The sequence below is a fragment of the Pleurodeles waltl genome, chromosome 6, assembly GCF_031143425.1.
Source record: "Pleurodeles waltl isolate 20211129_DDA chromosome 6, aPleWal1.hap1.20221129, whole genome shotgun sequence".
In the NCBI taxonomy this organism is placed as follows: Eukaryota; Metazoa; Chordata; class Amphibia; order Caudata; family Salamandridae; genus Pleurodeles; species Pleurodeles waltl.
Window position 1 is genome coordinate 887,089,872 of NC_090445.1, and position 20,609 is coordinate 887,110,480.

The 20,609-nt window shown below is 42.2% G+C and overlaps 1 protein-coding gene across 2 annotated transcripts in view; it reads left to right on the top strand.

Moving 5' to 3' along the window:
- Positions 1-20,609, top strand: part of ALDH18A1 (aldehyde dehydrogenase 18 family member A1) — a 284,510-nt gene that overhangs the window by 205,666 nt on the left and 58,235 nt on the right. For both annotated transcript variants that reach the window (XM_069239691.1, XM_069239692.1), the window contains exons 12-14: positions 1,507-1,727; positions 6,171-6,308; positions 6,447-6,642. In XM_069239691.1, coding sequence (XP_069095792.1) covers positions 1,507-1,727; positions 6,171-6,308; positions 6,447-6,642 — 555 coding nt within the window. The remainder of the gene's footprint in view (positions 1-1,506; positions 1,728-6,170; positions 6,309-6,446; positions 6,643-20,609) is intronic.

Below are 20,609 nucleotides of genomic sequence, written 5' to 3' on the forward strand. Positions count from 1 at the left end.
AAAATAAAGTAAGAAAAGAACGCATAATAGAGCCTCCGGTCTTGTCATAAAATTAAAAAAAAAAAAAAAAAATGATTTTTCTTTGTTCTCACGGTTAAAGGCTATATGTTCGACCTCATAGCCTTTATACCTTTGCCTGACCAACCTTCTGTGTTGAGTTTCTTGAAAGGTTTAAAGGACATTTCGCCCAAAGCCTCAATGGCCGCTTAAATTAAATATTATGATTCTGATGTGAACGCCATTCAAGCCCATGTGCAGTTCTTCACAGCTCCTCATCATCAAGATGTTTTTCCTTACTGCCAATACCTCTGTGTATCATGTCAGTGAGCTGTAAGTGATGTCAGTGGAACCTTCATTCACCACTATAATTCCTGATAAATTGATACTGAGAAACCTTCCTGTCGGAGGTTATCACCCTTTGCATGGGTCAGACCTTCATTCCCCCTGGCATTTTCTCTCCCCCCTCCATTAAAGGGGAGGAGAGGCTCCACTGGTTTAATCTGATGAGAGCCCTCTGTTTTTTTTTTTTATATAGAGTACATGAAAGAATACTGTGCCTTTATGGGATTTCCCAGTGCTAAGAAATGGAAGTCTGTGCAGAAGCAGACATTGTCTAGGTGGATGGTCCTTTGCATAAGGTCATGCTACGCACTAAGGGCTTATCGGATCATTCCACTGAAACCAAAGCTGCTTTAAAGGCATTTCAGTCCTGGACATCTGCCAGGCTGCGACATGGGCATTGGTGCATACACTCATCAAACACTACTGACTAACTGACTAAAAAGTAAAGTCTGCAAAAAGGGCCACTCTGCTTTGCAGGACTGTTTGGTTCGAGTCCACTTCTCAAATTCATCTTGTTTTGGGAGATCATGCTCGAGTATCTATTCTAATAATGAGTAGTCTGCCATTAGAAATATCCATCAGAAGAACAAGGTGTAATTACCTTTGGTAACATTATTTCTGGTGGGTAGTCTAACTGCAGATTCTACTCTTTCCTCCTCCTCATTCTCTGAAATGGGCTCCTGTATCTTTATAAATGGTCCCAGTTTAGTATCTCAAATTGTCAATTCCGATTCGTCCTAATTGACCCACATTTGAAGATACGACTTATGAAAGATAAAACTGACGTCAAAGCACAGTAGTGGTGCCTATATTGGATGCTGCACCTTTCACTTCCCGAACAGCGCAAGGCTGTTACTGAGTCTTAAGGCATGGCCTGCAGCACATTTAAAAGTCCCTAGCCAGGCTGGTGCCTGAGATTATTCTAAAGGTAAGAACTCTGCAGTTAGAGTATCCACCAGAAAGAGAGTTACCAAAGTCCTTTCTTTGTGTGCCTTTGTCATTATTTAAAGACAAATAGCAAAAAATGTGACAAAACATGTGCCTGGCTAGATTGAGGTAAAATGTGAGATAACATGTTCGCGGACAGTGAACAGTGACTAGACATAACTGTTAATTCACTTAAGTGACTTAGTTATTAAATACATTTGTTTTCCATTCTCCTAGGAAGACTGGCCCCGCCTTTGCTTAAACGACTGAGTCTATCAACTGCAAAACTGAACAGTCTGGCAATTGGACTTCGTCAGATAGCATCTTCCTCAAAGGATAGTGTGGGACGCGTCATTCGAAGAACACGAATTGCTCAAGAGTTGGAACTGGAGCAAGTCACTGTTCCGATTGGGGTATTACTGGTTATCTTTGAGTCCCGCCCTGACTGTCTTCCACAGGTACAGTGCTACATAATTTTGACTGTTAATTCTGAATACAAGCCTTTGGTTTAACATGTCTTACACCCGTCTCTAGAGTTTTCCAAACCATAACGAGCTTTTATAATTTTGTGACTTTGGAGCACTTTTTGGTATTTTGCACTTCTGAGCTTAATTCCTTTCCTATTCAGTGGCTTGCAAGTTCTTATACATTCATGGCGCAAATAGAGCACAGGTACGCCACATGTACATATGGGGATGCATTTCACATGACTGCATGTTTAATGTAATAATTTCCTAGCTCTCCATTGATTGCTTTGGTATCAAAGTCTAGTCCTAGGTCACCTTCCAGATCAATATTATAGATTAAATTCTCCCTCCCTAGACTCTGTCAAACGAGGTATAAGCAATACCGTACCCTCGACGCACCTGAGGCAACATCCTACAGGAAGCCTTGAGTGTCAAAATAATTATGCCTCTGTGAGCATGCTGCAGTAAAACCAACAGTTGAAGTACCTTGCCTGCTTCCCTGCCACTTCTTTTCAGATGCTGAGTCTATAATAAATAATAGACGGTTGTTGCCCTATACCACATCTCAACATAAAATACGACGCAGCCGGATCATGTACCTTGCATAATCACTCTCCTTAATTTGGCTAAAAAGTCACATATACATGCTCTCTACTTTCATGTGTACTGTTGTTTGCACATTTCTATACTGTATTTGATTCACTGTACCTCTTGTGCTCGTCCTCCACACCACTCTTTTTGATGTTTGTTAAACACTGTGGTTATGTTGAATACTGCCAAATAGAAAATATGAAGTTCTCAATAGTGATGACACATGCCAAAGTTTAGATGAATTCATTTTGTTGGTTGGGATGGAAAGTGATCAAAATGTAAATATTGTCAGAAAATGCAATGATCCTCCTATTCAAGTTTTTATTGATGATAAAGGGATTCTGACGCCATCAGCAATTGTATCAGCTATTATTTGAGTTGATGATTTTCAACAAGACTAGTGACACAACGTTTTGTTATACCTCAATATTATTACAGTAGCCTTCAAAGGGAGCATAATTGATAATTGATATTATTTTTTGGTATGCTTTACTTTTAAAGATAGTTCTGTTGAGAGTAAAAGTGTATGTACCAAAAAGGTGTGAAGGTACCTGGATGGTGGCATCAAGCTGGCTTCAAAATGTTGTTGTATCCTGGAGGTAAGGAGGATACACTCAAACATGGCTTTACCAGAACAAATAGACAACAGATTAGGCAAAATCCAGGGTTGTGGATAATCTATTAAGGTCAAGGAGAACTCTGTTCCTGTGAAGCGCAAACTTCACAATGTACTTTGTAGTGATTACGGTGAGCTAGAAAAGCAAATACAGTGTATGGTACAATAAGATGTTAGCAAACCTATTTATGTGGTTGTCCTTAATTACAATGCCTTGCAAAAAATCAGGGGAGCTTTGCTTATACATTAACCTGAGCAATCTGACCAAGCCATCTGGGTGAAATGTTGTTTTTTACTAACAATTGAAGACCTCTTGGCTGTTGTAGACCAATCCCAATGGTTCACAAAATTTGAATTCAAATCCAGCTTTTGGTGCCCCAGCAGCACTTACCTATTTTGTTGTTTGTAGTTTGGTTTGTGTAGGCAGCATCTGCTGTTCAATGTGTTGTTGCAGAAATGTTGAAGGAACTAAACATTATTGTTGTGTTTCAAGACCCGTTTTGGTGATGATTTGCTTGAACATGACACTGCTGTGCAAAACATTCTTCAGATTTTGTGTGCCCTTGGAATAACATTGAGGAAAGACAAGTGCATTTTCAGAGTGGATGAAATTGAATAATTGGGCCTTGTTCTATTTGGGAGTTGTGTACGTCTTAAACCAGGTTTGGTACAGAGCAAAGCCAATGCCTCACATCCCATAGATATATAGGTAGCGTTAATTCCTTTGGGGGGTGTTTCATTCATAATTCTTAAAAGGATTTGCAACTGTAACGGGAGGATTTAGATTGCTTCCAAAAAAGTATTCTATGTGTTATTGGGATCGCAAGTTTAGTGAAGTGATGAGATTAAATAGATGATTTTGGAAACCTGTGCTTGACATGCTTTTGTGAGAGAGTATCCAAGTCAGATTACAATAGGTGTCCGTGTGCATGGCCTAGGGCCTTTTCTGAGTCAAACTGATAGTCAAAAGAAATTCACTGTTGGATTTGCTTCCATAACACTGGTGCCCAGTGTGGGCAGATAGTCTGTATTAAGAAGAGAGATGTTAGCCTGTGTTTGGAGCATGGGTCAATTTAGGATGTATATTAGAGGCAGGCCAGTTGTCATTAAATTGTATTGTCGACCATTAGTTGACATTTTATATAGAAACAAAATAAAGATCCCGGCAAGCTTGCTTAGATTGGCCACAAAGATGTTTTGAGGCATACAGATCAATGGTGGCCAGGAAAAGCATATCCAGACAGGAGGTCCAGCCTTTTCAGAAAATTGCACACACCTTCTCACAGTAAAACTTTTTCTTGCTCCATGGATACTGATTAGTTCCTCTGGGTGAGGTTTGTGAGAATTTTGGAGGCTGCACACAAGGGCCGCGTGGGAGTTAGGTTTATGAAAAGGTGTCTAAAGTAAGAGCTCTGGTGACCTTATGATAGAGGTTGATGTTGAGAGAAAGGGTGAGGAATGTAACTAGTGTTGGCGAAGTGAAAAACAATTAGTCACTACCTCACTTCCAGAAATGCCCCTGTTTTGTGCCAGAGGGAGGTTAGCAGAGAATTGGTTTAGATTTTGTAGGTCCTTTTCATACTTCATAATTGTGTTGATAGACTATATGACAGGGTGAGTGGAAGTCAGATTTGTGCAAGAACCCACAATGGCCGAGGTGGTAATATTTGTATCAGGATTCTTTGTGAAAGAGGGTATCCTGGGCACTATAATTACTGACAATGAAGTACAATTTACATTGTATGTCATGAGTGAGTTTTTAAGTAGATGCAGGATCACACACTTAACAATGCTTTTGTATTGCCCACAAAGCAACATAATGGTAGAGAGGTTTAATTGTGTACTAGTAGAGTGTCTGCAAATTACATAAAGATGCAAGAATTATGTGGGAAAAGCTGTCTGTGAGATGCTGTATGTATACAAGACAGCTCCTACCACAGCTAAGGGGCTAACCCAATTGTATCCATTTTGGTTGATGCTATAGAGCAAAAACAGCTAGTCAGTGCCCACATTTTGGAGTGAGGCCAAAGCAAGGACTGATTATTATCAGAAAAATGCAGAACGATCAAGGGTGAGAAGTTTGGTTTTGTGCGGGCGATTGAGTCAGAGAATTGCTTTTAGTAAATAAATATGTGTCAAATATTCCTGATCCTGTGTGTATTCAGGAGGCATGTGATAAATGAAGGTAGAGTGCACATTGGTGGCATGTTAGCAGGTTGGCAAACATTACTATAGCTGTTAAGACAGGGAAAAACAGTGTTGGGTAACAGAAGTCAAGGTTGCCACAGCAATTCAGGTCTTTCATGTGAAGTACAATTTTGTGTGACTTCACAGTGAAAGAACATAGATTACTATAAATGTGATCTTACATGGTTGACTAGTACATGTTGTGTACTGCTGAATAGACTTTTAACAGTTTTTCCAATGTGTTATTGTCGGTGAGATGAAAGTCTTGCTAATATTGATACATAGCCTCTTTTTAATTCATTGTTGTATATATTTCTTAGCTTATTGTTCTCGTCTTGTTAATGAGAAGGGGGAGGTGTAGTTACTTTGTCACCATACAGTGTTATGTCATGTTGAAACCTGGGTGATGGGAGCTGTCAGTTTGATGATGACCAGTGGGCTCACCAGTTGTGCTGTGCCCCCAATAATCTTTCTTTGTATCCTTCAAGCTTGGTGCCCCTTTTCTGCTGTGCCTTCACTGCACCTCTTTTAAAGGGTGCAGAGCTGGCTGTAGGTCTGCTTCATTCCCTACTAGTAAACAGACTAAGTAGGGCCAAAGGAGGTAGTTAACTTCTTCCACATCTATTGATGTTATAGGGAAGTCGCTATGAGGCAGGGGCTAGATGAAAAAAAAAAAAAAAAAAGCTCATGTAAAGCCTTGCACTTCTGCAGTTTGGGGTAAAAGCTATTGAGGCTGAAATTGGGAGTTAATGAAGCCTGTTTCCTCTTCTTACAAGCAAATGGATACTATCAATCAGAGTTCGTTCATTGTATCACAACATTTATGTACAGATGTCTTAAAGTATTAAAAAATGGTCAACGAGTAAAAAGAGATTTGCATACCATAGAACTGTTCCTATGAAAAGTCTAACAGAGACCACTAAGAAATGAGGCCTGAAATATTTGCATGAAGTAATGGCACAATAATAAATAATATTGACATTTATCCTATCTTCTTTTGCCTTTTCCCCCGATAGTGAAATTCTTTATTTTTTTGGCAGGTATCTGCATTGGCAATTGCTAGCGGAAATGGTTTGTTGTTAAAAGGAGGCAAAGAGGCAACATACAGCAACCAAATACTTCACCGCCTGACACAGGAGGCTTTGTCTGTCCATGGAGTGAAGGATGCAGTGCAGTTGGTAAATATCTACTTTTTTTAATTTCGATGGATTAACTGGGGAGGGTGTTGTCTCATTTATTATGTCCAACGGTTGATATGCTTGTCTACTTAATAAAGCAGTTAGACAGTAATCAATCTTTATGACAAACAATTTCAGGTGAACACCAGAGAGGATGTGGAGGACCTGTGCCGCTTGGATAAACTGATAGATCTTATCATCCCACGCGGGTCCTCTGAGTTGGTCAGAAACATCCAAAAAGCAGCCAAAGGAATTCCTGTGATGGGACATAGTGAAGGAATCTGCCACATCTATGTTGACTCTGAGTCTGCTGTTGAAAAGATCACCAGGATAGGTACATTGAAAGATACTTTTCCATTCATTGTGACTGAGCGGAAAGATTTAAGATTTAAATGAAGTTGTGATGGAACTGCAGTAAAAAACCTCTGTCTCTATCATGATAAACTTGGTGGTTGCATGCAATATCATGCACTAGCGCATGCGTATTTCTAGTGAGATGTTGTTGTATTTAGAAAAGGGCTTGGAGCCCGCTCGTTACTTATAATTTGTTGGATTGCTTAGCACTCTTTATTTACAGCTTCGGAGTTGATCACTGCTGGCATATCATCATTTCCGTTTCTGTCCATGGAACAGGAACTAAGCACTGGTTGATTCAACTTAATCAGTGGCATCCGCTGCTCCCAACGTGATTGAGGTACTATTTTCTTCTTTTAACTTCTAGTGTCCGCAAACTGAAGGTGCATGTCTGGCAAAAACGTACCCAGCGGGACAAACCAACAATTCTAATTTGTGTTTTCTATAGTTAACTTTTTTTATTTTGCCGGTCTTCTTTTCTCACTTGGCATTCATGTTTTGTTTTTTTAACTTCTAAGGCCCTGCAAACTGAAGGTGCGTGACTGGCAAAAATGTGCCCAGCAGGACAAACAAAATTGCACATGTGTATTTTCTATAGTTAACTTTTTTTATTTTGCTGACTCTTCTTTTCTCACTTTGCACTGTTTTGTTTTTGCTCGTGGCCACTGTTCTAAAAAGATGACTATTATCTTGTTCTAAATCAAGTGTCTCCAGCAGTCCATCAGAGCTACCAGTAGCTCCCAGACACATTCAGAGTAGCTCACAGCCTGGAGTTCATTTCTAAATAAGGACAGGGTTACATTTTCTCTTTTAAAGCGAAGGGAAGGCTGTGTTTATTTTACATTATTATGATCAGGCTGCAGATAGCTGGGACTGATAAGGACCAGTGCTGGAGTTAAATTTATGACCGAGGGCACAGAGGTGAAGAATTGAAGCACTAAAGGTATTTAACTCTTAAATAAAAGTCCTTGTCAATTCAGTATTGGAGGTGAGGATAAAATGATGTTTCTCAGTGCCTTTAAATCTGAGAAAATCAAATTGAAAAGTTATTGTATAATTAAGGTAACTTTTCATTTTCATTTTCTCAAATTTATCTTTTCAAAGTCTTGCATTTACAAACAGCAGGCTTCTTGCTCCCGTTGGCCATTAGAATACTGTGCCTTATTTATAACTGAAAAATGTAGTCAGTTGTTTTAATGGATGGGATAAATTTAAGTGTAGAAAAATGTTCCACATTATGAAGATTTTTGCACTTAAAATTTCTCCTATGTAAACAAGCATTTGCAATGCATTAGTTAGTTATTGGCGTTGTAAGTGCATAACTGGACTTTTTTGCCACATAAATTGGTCAACCCTGCCTCCTAATTTGGTCTTTTCCTGCCACATAATTTCAGTGGGCCTGCATATAACTAAAGCACTTCCATTTACCTTCTTCCTCTATCTGCAGCCAAAAAGGAAAATGTTGCCATTTAGCATCCTAATGTAAATCTGCTGTGCTAATTCCAATAGAATACCTTTATCAGAAATATACTTTTGGCTTTAGTCTGTAATACTTGGAACAGCCCCTAGAGGACACCACAATGAAAATAGCATTTGTAAGAAACATGGTCATGTAACCGTATAGTTAGCCTCTGGAGGGCCTAACCACATGAAAAGAAAATTTCAGAAAGTAATGCACTGTAACCATATATGTAACCCCTAGAGCGCATATTGCGTTACAATTAGCAAGCCTACTGCAATTAAATTACAAACAAGGTCTTTAAAACACAGACTACTCCCAGCTAAAAAACAAAAGTTACATCTATGAAAGAGCTTAAAAAGACACTGTATGGTGGGAGGGGTTATTATTTTTGGATTTCCACTAACCCAGTGTGGGAACCCAGAAATGATGTAGATAGAGCACTTTGTGGTGAATGTTTTGAAGGTGATCCTATTGTCCTAGGACCACCACAGGCTGAGCTATGAGCAACATTGTTTGGTAAAAGTAATGCCCTGCAAGGCATTATGGGGTGAGTTTGCGTGCCTGTGGTATTGTACTGTGTTGACTGTAATGCTCAGAACAGCCCTTAGAGGACAGCACAATACAAATAGCACTTGTAAGAAACATGGTCATGTAACCATATTTAGTTAGCCCTGTAGGGCATAATCATATGAAAAGAGAATGGCAGAAAGTAATGCACTGTAACCATATATTTAGGCCCTAGAGGACCTAGTGCATCATACAATTTGAAGGCTAGTAGGCCTACTGCAGTGTTATCACAAACAAGGCCCTTAAAACAAAATTACTGCCAGCTGCAAAACAAAAGTTCAGCCATGAAAGAACTTAAAAAGACACTGAATGGTGGGAAGGGTTCTTACTTTGGGGGCCGCACTAACCCAATGTGGGGACAGAGAGATGATGTAGACAGAAGGAGCATGTTCTGGTGAATGTTTTGAAGGTGGCCCCATTGTCCTAGGACGACCACAAGCTGAGTTGTGAGCAAAACATTTTTGTAAAAGTAATGGCCTGCAAAGCATTATGGGTCGAGTTTCTGTGCAGCAAATATTGTACTATGTTGATACGTTGACTGTAATGTTAAGAACAGCTCCTAGAGGACACCACAATGAAAATAGAATTTTTAATAAACATGGTCATGTAATCATATAGTTAGCCCATGGAGGGCATAACAACATGAAAAGATATCAGAAAGTAGTGCACTTTAACCATATATTTAGCCCCTATAGCGGGTAGTGCCTTACACATTTTCTGAGTTAACAGGCCTACTGCAGTGACATTACAAACAAGGCCTTAAAACAAAAACTACTCCCAGCTGTAAAACAAATGTTCCAGCCATGAGAGGGCTTAGAAAGACACAATGGTGGGAGGGATTATTATTTCGGGGTCCCCACTAACCTAGTGTGGGGACCCAGAGATGACCGTTTGGTGGTGGAACCGTTGTCCAAGGGCCACCACAGGCTGAGTTCTGAGCAATAATGTTTTGTAAAAGTAATGGCATGCAAAGCATTATGGGGCAAGTTTCCTGAGTGCAGTAAATATTGTAGTATCTGCTCTCCCACTGTCGGGAAAGCCACGTTGAGGATTTCTGTGTTTTTTATTTTTTATTTTATTTTTGTTTTTTTACATAAAGCATTTATCAATTACAAGTGTTTTTGTGAAAGCTATGGAGCGTGAAGTGGAAAGCCAAAAGAAATTACTTTGATTAGGTAAGATTGTGAAAAATGTAACCGGCACTTCAGTACTGCAAATGGAGTTAGCAGTGTTCTGTGCTGTCAGCGCCATGGAGCACGAAGGGGAGAGACAAAAAATCCTATTATTAGGAATCCAAGATGGCGGCCGGATTTCCCGGCTGATTGCCACTACCGCTCTAGCCCATCCCCAGACCACACGCGGCTCTCGCTCATCTGCGGCCGCTGTGCGCCGGCAGCACGGACTGCTGCGGGCGCTCTTCGGCTTTCTGGTGGTCCCTGCCAGGATCGGGTCCGCAACGGCAGGCACCGGTGGGCCCCGCAAGAATATGCGAGCGTGACGCTCGCTCCAGACCCGCGCTCTTACCCCTCTCGGCTAAGCGCGATTCCCGCCGCTTCCTGGCAATATTAGTTGGTGTTTGGGGCGTGTGGGACGCTCGGATGGCGCCGAAGATGAACAGGACCCCTCGCTCCTTACGGGCACGGCAGAACCAAGACCCAGGAGTAACCAGAAAGGATAAAAAGCTACCGGTCCCCGGATCAAAGGAGCACAGCAATCTTCAAGTGAAAGGGGGCCTGCACAAAACAACCGACATGGAAAAAGACGCAAGGTACTCTGTTCCAACAATGTTTTCTAGCGTGATGCCGCCTAAGCAAAGGTCCACGGAAAAGGCAGCTTGTGATGCGCAACCAAACGTGTTAGGAGTCAATGATGAGCATGTACCTGTTGCATTTACATCTCCTGAAGTATTCACTCCTATGTTCGATGCAGGGGGGAGGGAGCCACCCTGTCAGGAGACCGCCAGTACAAGCCCAGGAAATAGCGGGGAGGGGGTGGCCCTCCCCCCAATGGGGTGTGCGAAGCTATCCGAGCAGGAACTTAAGGAGTCAAATCAGAGGTCTCAGGAATCCATTCCAGAGAAATGTGTAGTACAATCTAGTCCATCAAGCTGCAAGTTAAATTTGCAACAAATTGACGATATGGCCAAGTCCTCAACGATATACGAGACTACCTCCCCAGCTCCTGCCCAGAGGGGAAAAGAGGCGAAACCAACAAACATCGATCAGGGGCCATTTGATACAGCAGAGAGTTTTTTTTTCTCTCTCTGATCAGTCTAAAGACTCAGATTTGGACGAAGAAATTCCTTTAACAGATTCAGATATCGAGAGTAGCTCTGCTGCAAGTATCTGGGTATCGAACTACTTAACATGCAGAAGAAAATCAGCTGAGCAAACTGAAGCCAGGAGCAGCTCAGGGGCCAAGGTTAGGAGAGACCCGATCAAGCCTCAAGAGGAGGATGGTGAAATGCAGTGGGATTATACGGCCACCCAACAGGCCTTTTCGAAAAGGGATCCGGCCTGTAGTACTCTGGTGCCCCCCCCCCCCCCCCCCCCCCCCCCCCCAAGGGCGACTTTGCAGAACCTCCTTCTTTTGATCTTATCTACAGGACAATGGTTCAGAATCATGAACAGACTCCGAGGGAGAGCAGGAAAATGAAAGCAGCTAGCAGACAGCTACAACTATCTATTAAAAAAGTGGTCAAATTCTGTCAGGATATTGGTGTACGCATCGCCACCATGGAGACTCGAACGGAGGAGCTGGAAATCGAAGTTAAAGCAGCAACAGCACAGACGACGACACAAGGGCAGCAGATCTCGGATATTCAATGGAAACTGGAAGATGCTGAAAACAGTCAGCGGCGGAATAACTTGAGGATCTTGGGTATAGCAGAGGACCTCGAGGGGCAGGATACTAGGGCTTATATAGTTTCACTTTTTAAGCAAGCATTCCCAGACTTGAATGGTTGGGATTGGGAAAAGGAGATTCAGAGAGCACACCGTTTTCCGCTAATGAAGAAAAAACAAGCTTTGACTGCTACTAATAGAGACCAGAGTTATCCACGGGCCATTATAGTGTATTTTGGTAATTTTTTACTGAGACAGGCTGTGTTTGAAAAAGCCCGCCCCAACTCAAAGGTGACGGTGGAAGGTGTATCATTCTTTAGTAGGCCAGACTTCGCACATGCCACTGTAGAAAGACGGTGGCGACTTAGGCAGATGATTGCTCAATTTCAAGAGTTGGGGGCGGAAGCCTACTTGCTAAGCCCTGCGCGTCTAAAAGTTGTCTACAAAACAACTACAAGATTTTTTCTTTCAGAAATTAAGGCGGGGGAATATGTACAGCAGTTGAAAACCGGTCAAGTGCAGGGGGTACGGGAGAAGGGGGGGTGGGGGGGGGAACTGCTGTGAATAGTTGTTTATATGTAAATGTATGTGATACTGATTGGGGTGTTTTTTTTTTTTGAACATCTATCGGTTAAGGGTTTTGATCGGGAGGGTGAAGATGAGGGGCCGCGTGTATTGATTGGCAAGCCATAAGTGTGTGAAGGTGTTTTACGTATGGGTGGGCTAACGGGACTGGCAATTACCATCTTACAGGCTCAGAAGCCTGGCGATTCCATTTGTAGGGGTAAGGGTTGGGTGGTGGGTTAGAGGAGGGCGGGGGGGCCACAGGGACAAAAAGGATAATGGGACACGCAGTAGGGGGTGCGGGGATGGCTCTTATCAGTGGAAAAGGTGTCAGGGTGTGAAAGCAGCAAAGTTGAATAATGCATACAGGGGAACTAGAAGGATCAGCATCCATAAAAAATGGGACAGCAAAGTGAAATACGTATCGCTACAGTGAACGTTTGTGGGCTCAATAATAACAAGAAGCGGCACTTTGTAGGAGAGGTTTTCAAGTCATGGAATGTCGATATTATTTGTATGCAGGAAACACATATTCCAGGTACACAAAAGCAGCTAATGGAGTTTTATGGGTGGAAGCTAGCGGTTTTTTCACGACAACACACAACCACTAGAGGGGTAGCAATATTAACTCGGATCAGTACTCTGGTTATACATAAACAATTTGCTGATAATCTTGGCAGGCTTGCTCTGTTGGAATGCTCGGCTAAGGGACTAAGGTTCACTCTATGTTCTATTTATGGATCTAACACAGATGATCCTGAGATACTGGATTGGCTTAATTTAGAACTTACGAATTGGGCAACACCTATCATAATGTGTGGAGATTTCAATATACATTTAGATAGTAAAGAACCCATTCAGGAACAAACACTCTACCTGGGTAGAAAAAACAAAGTTTTTAGGGCACTTCAGTCATTGGCCATTAATCATGGCTTGATCGACGTCTGGCAGTCGTGTTGCCCGCAGGATTCAGGGTCCACCTTTTTCTCTGCTCCGCATAAGAAATTAGTCAGGTTAGACTACTTTTTTGTGACAGCCTCTCTACAAAACCAAATAGGGGTCAATAGACTTCCTAGAATTATATCAGACCACAACCCATTGGTTTTGGCTTTGGAGACAGGGAGAAAGGGCCCGCAGCCGAGATCTTGGACATTTGATAGGACACTATTAGCTGATCCAGTGTATATCCATAAAATGAAGGATTGGATCCCTGAATTTTTTAAGATAAATCAGGGTTCTGCTTCTTGTCAGATAGTTTGGGATACTTTTAAAGCTGCTGTCAGATGAGAAACCCTGAGTTCTGGGTTAAGAAAGGAGAAAATACGCATGGATCAGCTAAAATCAGTTCAGACAAAGCTGGTTAAAGCTGAGCAGCGACTAGGGGAAGTGATCCGTAGTGGAGTAGATATCTCAGACATTCTGTGCGATGTGAATATCATCAAGGCAGAAGCCGGCAAGTTTTTCATGGATAAGGCTGCTGCAAAATTTTTAGTATACCGTCAGAAATGCTATGAGTATAGCGGGAAAGTGGGCCAACAGCTGGCCTTAAGAATAAGACAAAAGCAGGTATTTGGGAGTATTAAAAGCTTAGTGAATGAAGAAGGGCGGATGGTACATAACGGTCCTGAGATTATGGAAGTCTTTAGACAATTCTATCAAAAATTATATACCCAGGAAGAACAACCCCAAGAAGAGGAAGGGATCGATGCCGCGGGCAATGAGATATCAGGTCAGTTAAGAGAGGAAGATAAGGCAGCTTTAGAAGCACCTATGACACTGGAGGAATTGGATGTAGCAACTCGTGCCTTGGCAAGTGGGAAGGCGGCAGGGGGGGATCTAATTCCACTAGAATTCTATAAAGTTTTTTTTGTGGAGATATGTAAACAGCTACTTAACTTATTTATTGAAGTACAAGCAGGGGCTCCTCAACCGGCCTCCTGGGAGGAGGCTAAGATAGTAGTTTTTTTTAAAAAGGACAAGGAACCCACTCAGCCTGGTTCATATCGCCCAATCTCTTTAATTAACAGCGATGCCAAAATCTACGCTAAAATACTTGCTAGCCGCTTGAGTTTGGTAATTTCAGGCTTAGTATCTCCATGGCAGCATGGCTTCATCCCGGGGAAAAGCACGGCAGATCATATAAGACGAGTTATTACGTTACTTGATGTTAGTGCAATAGCCAGGCTTCCCATGGCAGTAATCTTGTTAGAAGCGGAAAAATCCTTCGATCGGGTCCATTGGCCCTTTTTATGGTCTGTCCTGCGTAAAAATAGCATCGGTCCCGGGTTTGTCAAGGCAATTCAACAGCTTTACCAAAACCCAACGGCTACGATACAAGTTGCCGGGCTAAAGTCGTCCTCAATCAATATTCAGAGAGGCACGCGACAAGGGTGTCCGTGTTCACCACTGCTTTTTGCGCTATATATTGATCCCTTGATCAGGAATATGATCCGGAATGGTCGGAGCATGCCAGTCTCATTGAAAGGGGGGTGTACTAAGATTTTAGCATATGCAGACGATATCGCGGTGGTGACCACGGACCCCAGGACTGCTATATTGGAAATAGAGCAGGAAGCCCTGCAGTTTGGGAAAAGATCTGGGTATTTGCTGAACAAAAGTAAATGCCAAATATTGGTGAACGAATCAGTAGATTTTAAGGACGAGCGGGTGCTGACACAGGTACAATATTTAGGTGTTAAACTTACAGCAAACCTTGACGAAGTGGTGAAAATAAACATGGGCCCAATTTTAACAAAGACTAGGAAAGATCTCGCTCGCATTAACAATCTACACTTGTCACTCATGGGACGCTGTAATCTGATAAAAATGGTGTTTTTACCCAAAATACTCTCTCTTTAGAACAATCCCCCTAGAGATTGGGCAAGATTGGTTTAAATTAATAGAGGGATTGGTTAATAGCTTCATTTGGTCTTATACAAAGCCGCGCCGGGCTTTCCATTATATGACTCTCCCAAGAGAGCAAGGGGGGTGGGCACTTCCCAATTTTAAACTTTATTATTTGGCAGCAGTGCTTCAGTATGCACAGATACTTTGTTACGGATAGACCCGGGCAAGATGCTCTCCCTTCGATATATACCCTGATTCTGGGCAAAGAAGCAGACGCAGTCTTCCTGCGGATTCTGGAACCCAGCTGCTATAAAAAGGTTAAATTTAAGGTAATTTATGCTGCATTTAAGGCATGGACCCAGGTTAAGCGCAAGATAGGTATAGGACGAATCTGCCACTACACTCCCTTGTGGATTACCCCCACGCTTCCAGCAATATTTAAAGATCACTATTGCTTGAGGTGGAGTAATCGGGGTATTTACAAAGTCGGGGACTTGTTTCACTCTGGCAGCCACCTCAAATCTTTTGAGGAATTGAGTGCGGAATTTGCGCTGGAAAAAATAGACTTTTAAATTTTTTTACAGATTAGAGCCTTTTTACTAACTAGTATGACCCAAGGTTGGCACACGGATAAGATTAAGCTAATGGAAGTCTCACGACACCCCACTAGCTGCGGTATTAAAAATCTGTATCCACTGCTTTTAAATTCTATACAAGATGACCTGGCGACATTGGTTAAAAAATGGGAAGCACGGGTTGGAACTAAAGAGACAGAGGTTTGTGAGTCTATGGAAATGGCACGGACTGTTTTAGTGTCTGCTGGCCCGCATGCTCAACACTTTATGGTATTGTATAATTTATATTATACACCTGCTAAGATTGCGAGCTGGGGCAAAACGGTGGGAATTATGTGTCCACGATGCGGTTGCCCGAAAGCAGATCTCTGTCATATGTTCTTTCAGTGTGTAAAACTGGGAAGTTTGATTACTGGGATATCCGATATATTGAAGAAAATCTTGAAACAGTCTATCTATCTGACACCTCAAATGGTTTTACTGGGAGTTGATCATTCAGTCTGCAATAGTCGAGATAGATATTTTCTGTTCATAGCAATGTCAGTATTTCGTAACTGCATAGCATCTCTGTGGCGTGATGTCGATCCCCCACGGTTCAATCAATGGTTTTCACAACTCTTATCTATGTATCACCTGGAGAATAGCCTGTATGAACTAAAAGGAGCAGCGGCCTGTAAAAGATTCACTAGAGCTTGGGCACCTCTCTCCGTATGGCTCTTGGGCCCCGAGAACGTGCCGGCTATATAAGTAAATTTATGAGATTCCTAAGAGTAGAAACTATTATCATTGACTCTTGTTCAGAATGTTTGCTTCACCTGTACGACAATATTGATGTATTTATGCTTCCTTTTTTTTTTGCGTTTTTTTCCTCTTTATTATTGCAAACATGTAACCCGCTGCGTGTCCTTAAAATAAAATAAAATAAAAAAAAAGGGGGAGAGACAAAAGAAAAAAATAGTTTGCCCTCTCTGAAATACATAGTCAATTGTGCAATAATCCATGTAACGGGGTCAGTCTGCCAGACGGTAACAATCGCCCCAAGGCGGGACAAACGTAAAACATTTACCAATGACATCAAGGAATTCTTGAAAGGCAAGGCCACAAACAAGTGAAAGTGTTGGGCATGAGATGGGCGTGGTTCAAAGCCGAAAGATTACTTAAAACGGGTCAAAAAGAGCGCACGCGCGACCTAAAAACAGTTGTATGTTTGTGTTAAATATGTAACGGTGCCACATATGGTGAAAGGTATGTCCTATGCCACAAGTATATACAACACATGCTCTCTGTTTCCCATAGACATATATTCAATTTATATGCAAACATGTTTATACATCCCTAAAGACCACGGTCTTGCGGACACATGGTAGCCATGTCCTAGTGACTCTAGTCAAAGTATTTAGTTCAAACAATAGTGTTTGGCTCTGTGGAAATTAGGCTCAAAATCAAGGAAGCTGGGTGTGGGGCCATCTGGTAATAATGCCAGAGTTGTTTAGCTTTTGGTAGCTCACGATGATTTTCACTTATCAGAAGTAACTCTTGCTACAGAAAAGGTTGGAGACCCCTCTTCTAAATATTGCAAAGCAATATTGTTTCTTATGTGTAATTTTCAAAATTATGCTTTAACACATAACTGGACAGTAAGCCCCAATTCACCCCACGTCAATCCACTCCTCGTCACTCCAATCCAAACCACTCACTCCAGTCAACCACACTCCAATCCTCCCAACCCACCCCTCTCCAATCTGCTCCAGTCCAAAACATTCAGCCGCGCTCCAATACAGCAATCCAAAACAATCTGCCTTACTCCAATCCACAACAATCTTCCTCATCCCAATCCACAACAGTCTTCCCCATCACTATCCAAGACAATCTGCCCCATCCCAATCCAAAACAATCTGCCCCTCTCCAGTTTAAAATAATCTGCTCCACTCCCACCTGCCACACTCCAATCCAAAACAGTATGCCCCACTCCAATCTGCCCAAGTCCAATCCAAACCAATGTACCCAATCCCAAACAATCGCCACACTCCAGTCCACCCCACTTCAATCTAGCCCACTCTACTCCAGTCCACCTGACTCCACCCTACCCCACTCCAATCTGCCCCACTGCAATCTAAAACAATCTGCCCAATTGCAATCTGTCCCAGTACAAACCAAAACAATCTACCCCAATCCATTCTGCTCCACTCCAATCCAACACAATCTGCCCCCTCCAATCCAAAATAATCTGCCCCACCAAACAATCTGGCCCACTCCAAACCAATCTGCACCACTCCAATCCAGAAGCAATCTATCCCACTCCAATCCAAAGCAATCTGCCCCACTTTCCAATCCAAAACCATCTACCCCACTTTCCAATCTGAAAAAGTCTGCCCAACTCCAATCCCAAACAAACTCTCCCACTCCAATTTCACCACTCCAATCCGTCCACTCCAATCCACCCCACTGCAATCCAATCCACCTCACAACTGTCCACCCCACTCTGCCCCAGCCCACCTCATTCCAATCTGACCCACTCCAGTGCAAAATGATCTGCCTCACTCCAACCTGTCCCACTCCATTACAAAACAGCCCGCCCAAAGCCCCATTCCAATTGGCCCCACTCCACACCTCCTCTGGACCTTTAAATTATATGCGGCGTCTGTGAGCAAGGAAAATCTTACGCCAGACACCTCCTGGCCAGATTTCTCAACATGGGTGGTTGTGGAAGGTCGCTACCACTTGGGTTGAGAAACCTTCCATTCGAGTTGAGGAAGCTGCTGCTTGAGTAGAAAAAGAAGCAGCACTCTCTTGCGCTGCGTGTGGTGCTGTTCACTCTGATGTTACAGCACAGGACAAACACCCAGCTCTATAAATCAGCACGAACAGCACAACCTAACACAATCTGCTGCATCACAGAACTTCACATAAAGAGGCAGAGGTTTTTTTTGGTCACTTCACGGAGTTCCCTGTAGCGGAACTTCGCCCAGGCCTTACCCCTCCCTATAAGACCGATCCTCTATGTAGTGACGTCGGTTTGTTTCTTTCAGCACCTTCTCAGGCTGATCCAGAGATAGCAGTACTGTCTTTTTTGGCAAACCTTTTCCTCAGGAAAAAGCTTTTTCTGCACTAAATTCTCTTCCACTAAGCGTCTATAGGCCCTAAAACTACAAGTTTCAAGCCATGTCATGACTGTCTCTGGCAAGTGATGGTGACTGACACACATTACATTTGCCTATGGTCATCATCATTTACTTTATTCTGTATTTTTCTCAACCAAAGAAGTACAAAAATAAACACCTTTTCTGTAGAAATCATTAAACACTTTCCTTTTTCTTTATTAAGAGATAAAGACATTTAAGAAACTTGACAACCAAGTCCATCACATTTCGCTAGTTCATCATCACACAAGGAAAACCTAAATAAAATTATGAACTAAGGATACTGTGTCATAGGACTGAATCAAGAAAAAGAAGGATAATACCATGTTACGTAAGAAGCATAGGATATCACCAAACAGATTGGCCCTATATGATGAGGGTAATGCACCTGTAATTAAAATACAAAAAAGAAAAATTGGAAAGCGTAAGCTAGCTAAAATAACTATACAGTATCATGACTCAAGGCCATACAGGATTTCAAGCCAGAGCTTTAGATCTGATGCACCAGCTCCAATACAAATATCTGGACCCTGTGCATACAATTGCCTCATTAGAGTCTGTATACAGCAGCCGTAAGGCATCCTGATTCCTGCAGCCCATCCGTTTACATATAGAAATAATCCATGATTTTCTAGGGCATGCATAAGAGGGACAGAAGAATAAAAAATGGGCTAAGGATTCCTCTGCTTACTTGCATGTTGGACGTATAGAATTTACACAACAACGGGCATCCCATTTTGCTTGGAGCGACTAGTGGATGGGTACCATAACGAAATTTAAGGTGTGTACCCTTTGCAACTGACTGATTTATATAGTCTAAAAAGGGCTTAATTGCTGTAGCACTCTTGACATCTAGGATGTTATTAGCAAGGGACCCCTCTAGAACGTTCCTAATTTCTTCCACATTAATATATTCCCACAAAGCCATCTTGAGGGATGCTTTAGAAAGATGTTTTGGGAGGAGTACCAAAATTCGCAGAGGGCAATCTTATCTAACAAAGGTTTGATATAAGAGAGCCATTTAATTTTTGCCCGCCCTATCATAATCGACTAAATCCTGGAAGGCATTTGAGCCATCGCCTAAACATAAGTGGACTAAATTGGGCTTTGTAAACAATTGCCTCAAGGCTCAAATCTCTCTTAAGATGGATCAGCGGGGTGTTTATTTGGAGTTTGGTAAAGGCTCTTAAAAATGTGTTCTCGACCTTCCAGAGCTTTCCACATGGGACAAGACTTAGTCTACAAAGACCAGGTATAGGTGTGCTTTTTGAAGGACAACCTTTTTCCATTATATCAATAAAAACCTAAAAACCTGGTCAGTTGTACTAACCCCTTTTCAAAAGCCCCCCTGTAAGGAAGAAAGGGCATGATGTTTCTCACTCCACCATTCCAAAATCCCGAGCATTTGCCTCCCTAATACTTTTTGGGAAACATCAATCCGGTTAATCGACCTGTAATTGAGGGGAATCTTGTGCTCCCTTTTTATAAATAGGGACAATTTTGGCTGCCTTCCAGCTACTAGAGATCAAGGCCCCTTAGCGAATGCAATTAGCTAATTTATTAAGATTCAAGGCCTATTCATCAATATCTGCGAAGAAGTGATCACCTGGGATGCTGTTACGGCCTGGCATCTTACCTCTTACTATGACTGTTAAACTTTTCATCATTGGCGTGGTCTCCCTTAACTTTTTGCCTCTGTTCCCCAGGTTGTTGATGTGTGCTGGACTCTGATTTTACTGTTCTTGTAACTCTGGCCACTTAACCACTGCTACCAGTGCTAAAGTGCAAGTGCTCCTTTACAAAATGTGTATGCAATTGGCTTATCCATGATTGCAATATTTGATTCACTAGTAAGTGCACTAGAGGTGCCAGGGCCCATAAATCAAATGCTAGTGGGCGTGCAGCACTGGTTCTGCCACCCACATAAGTAGCTCTGTAATCATGTCTCA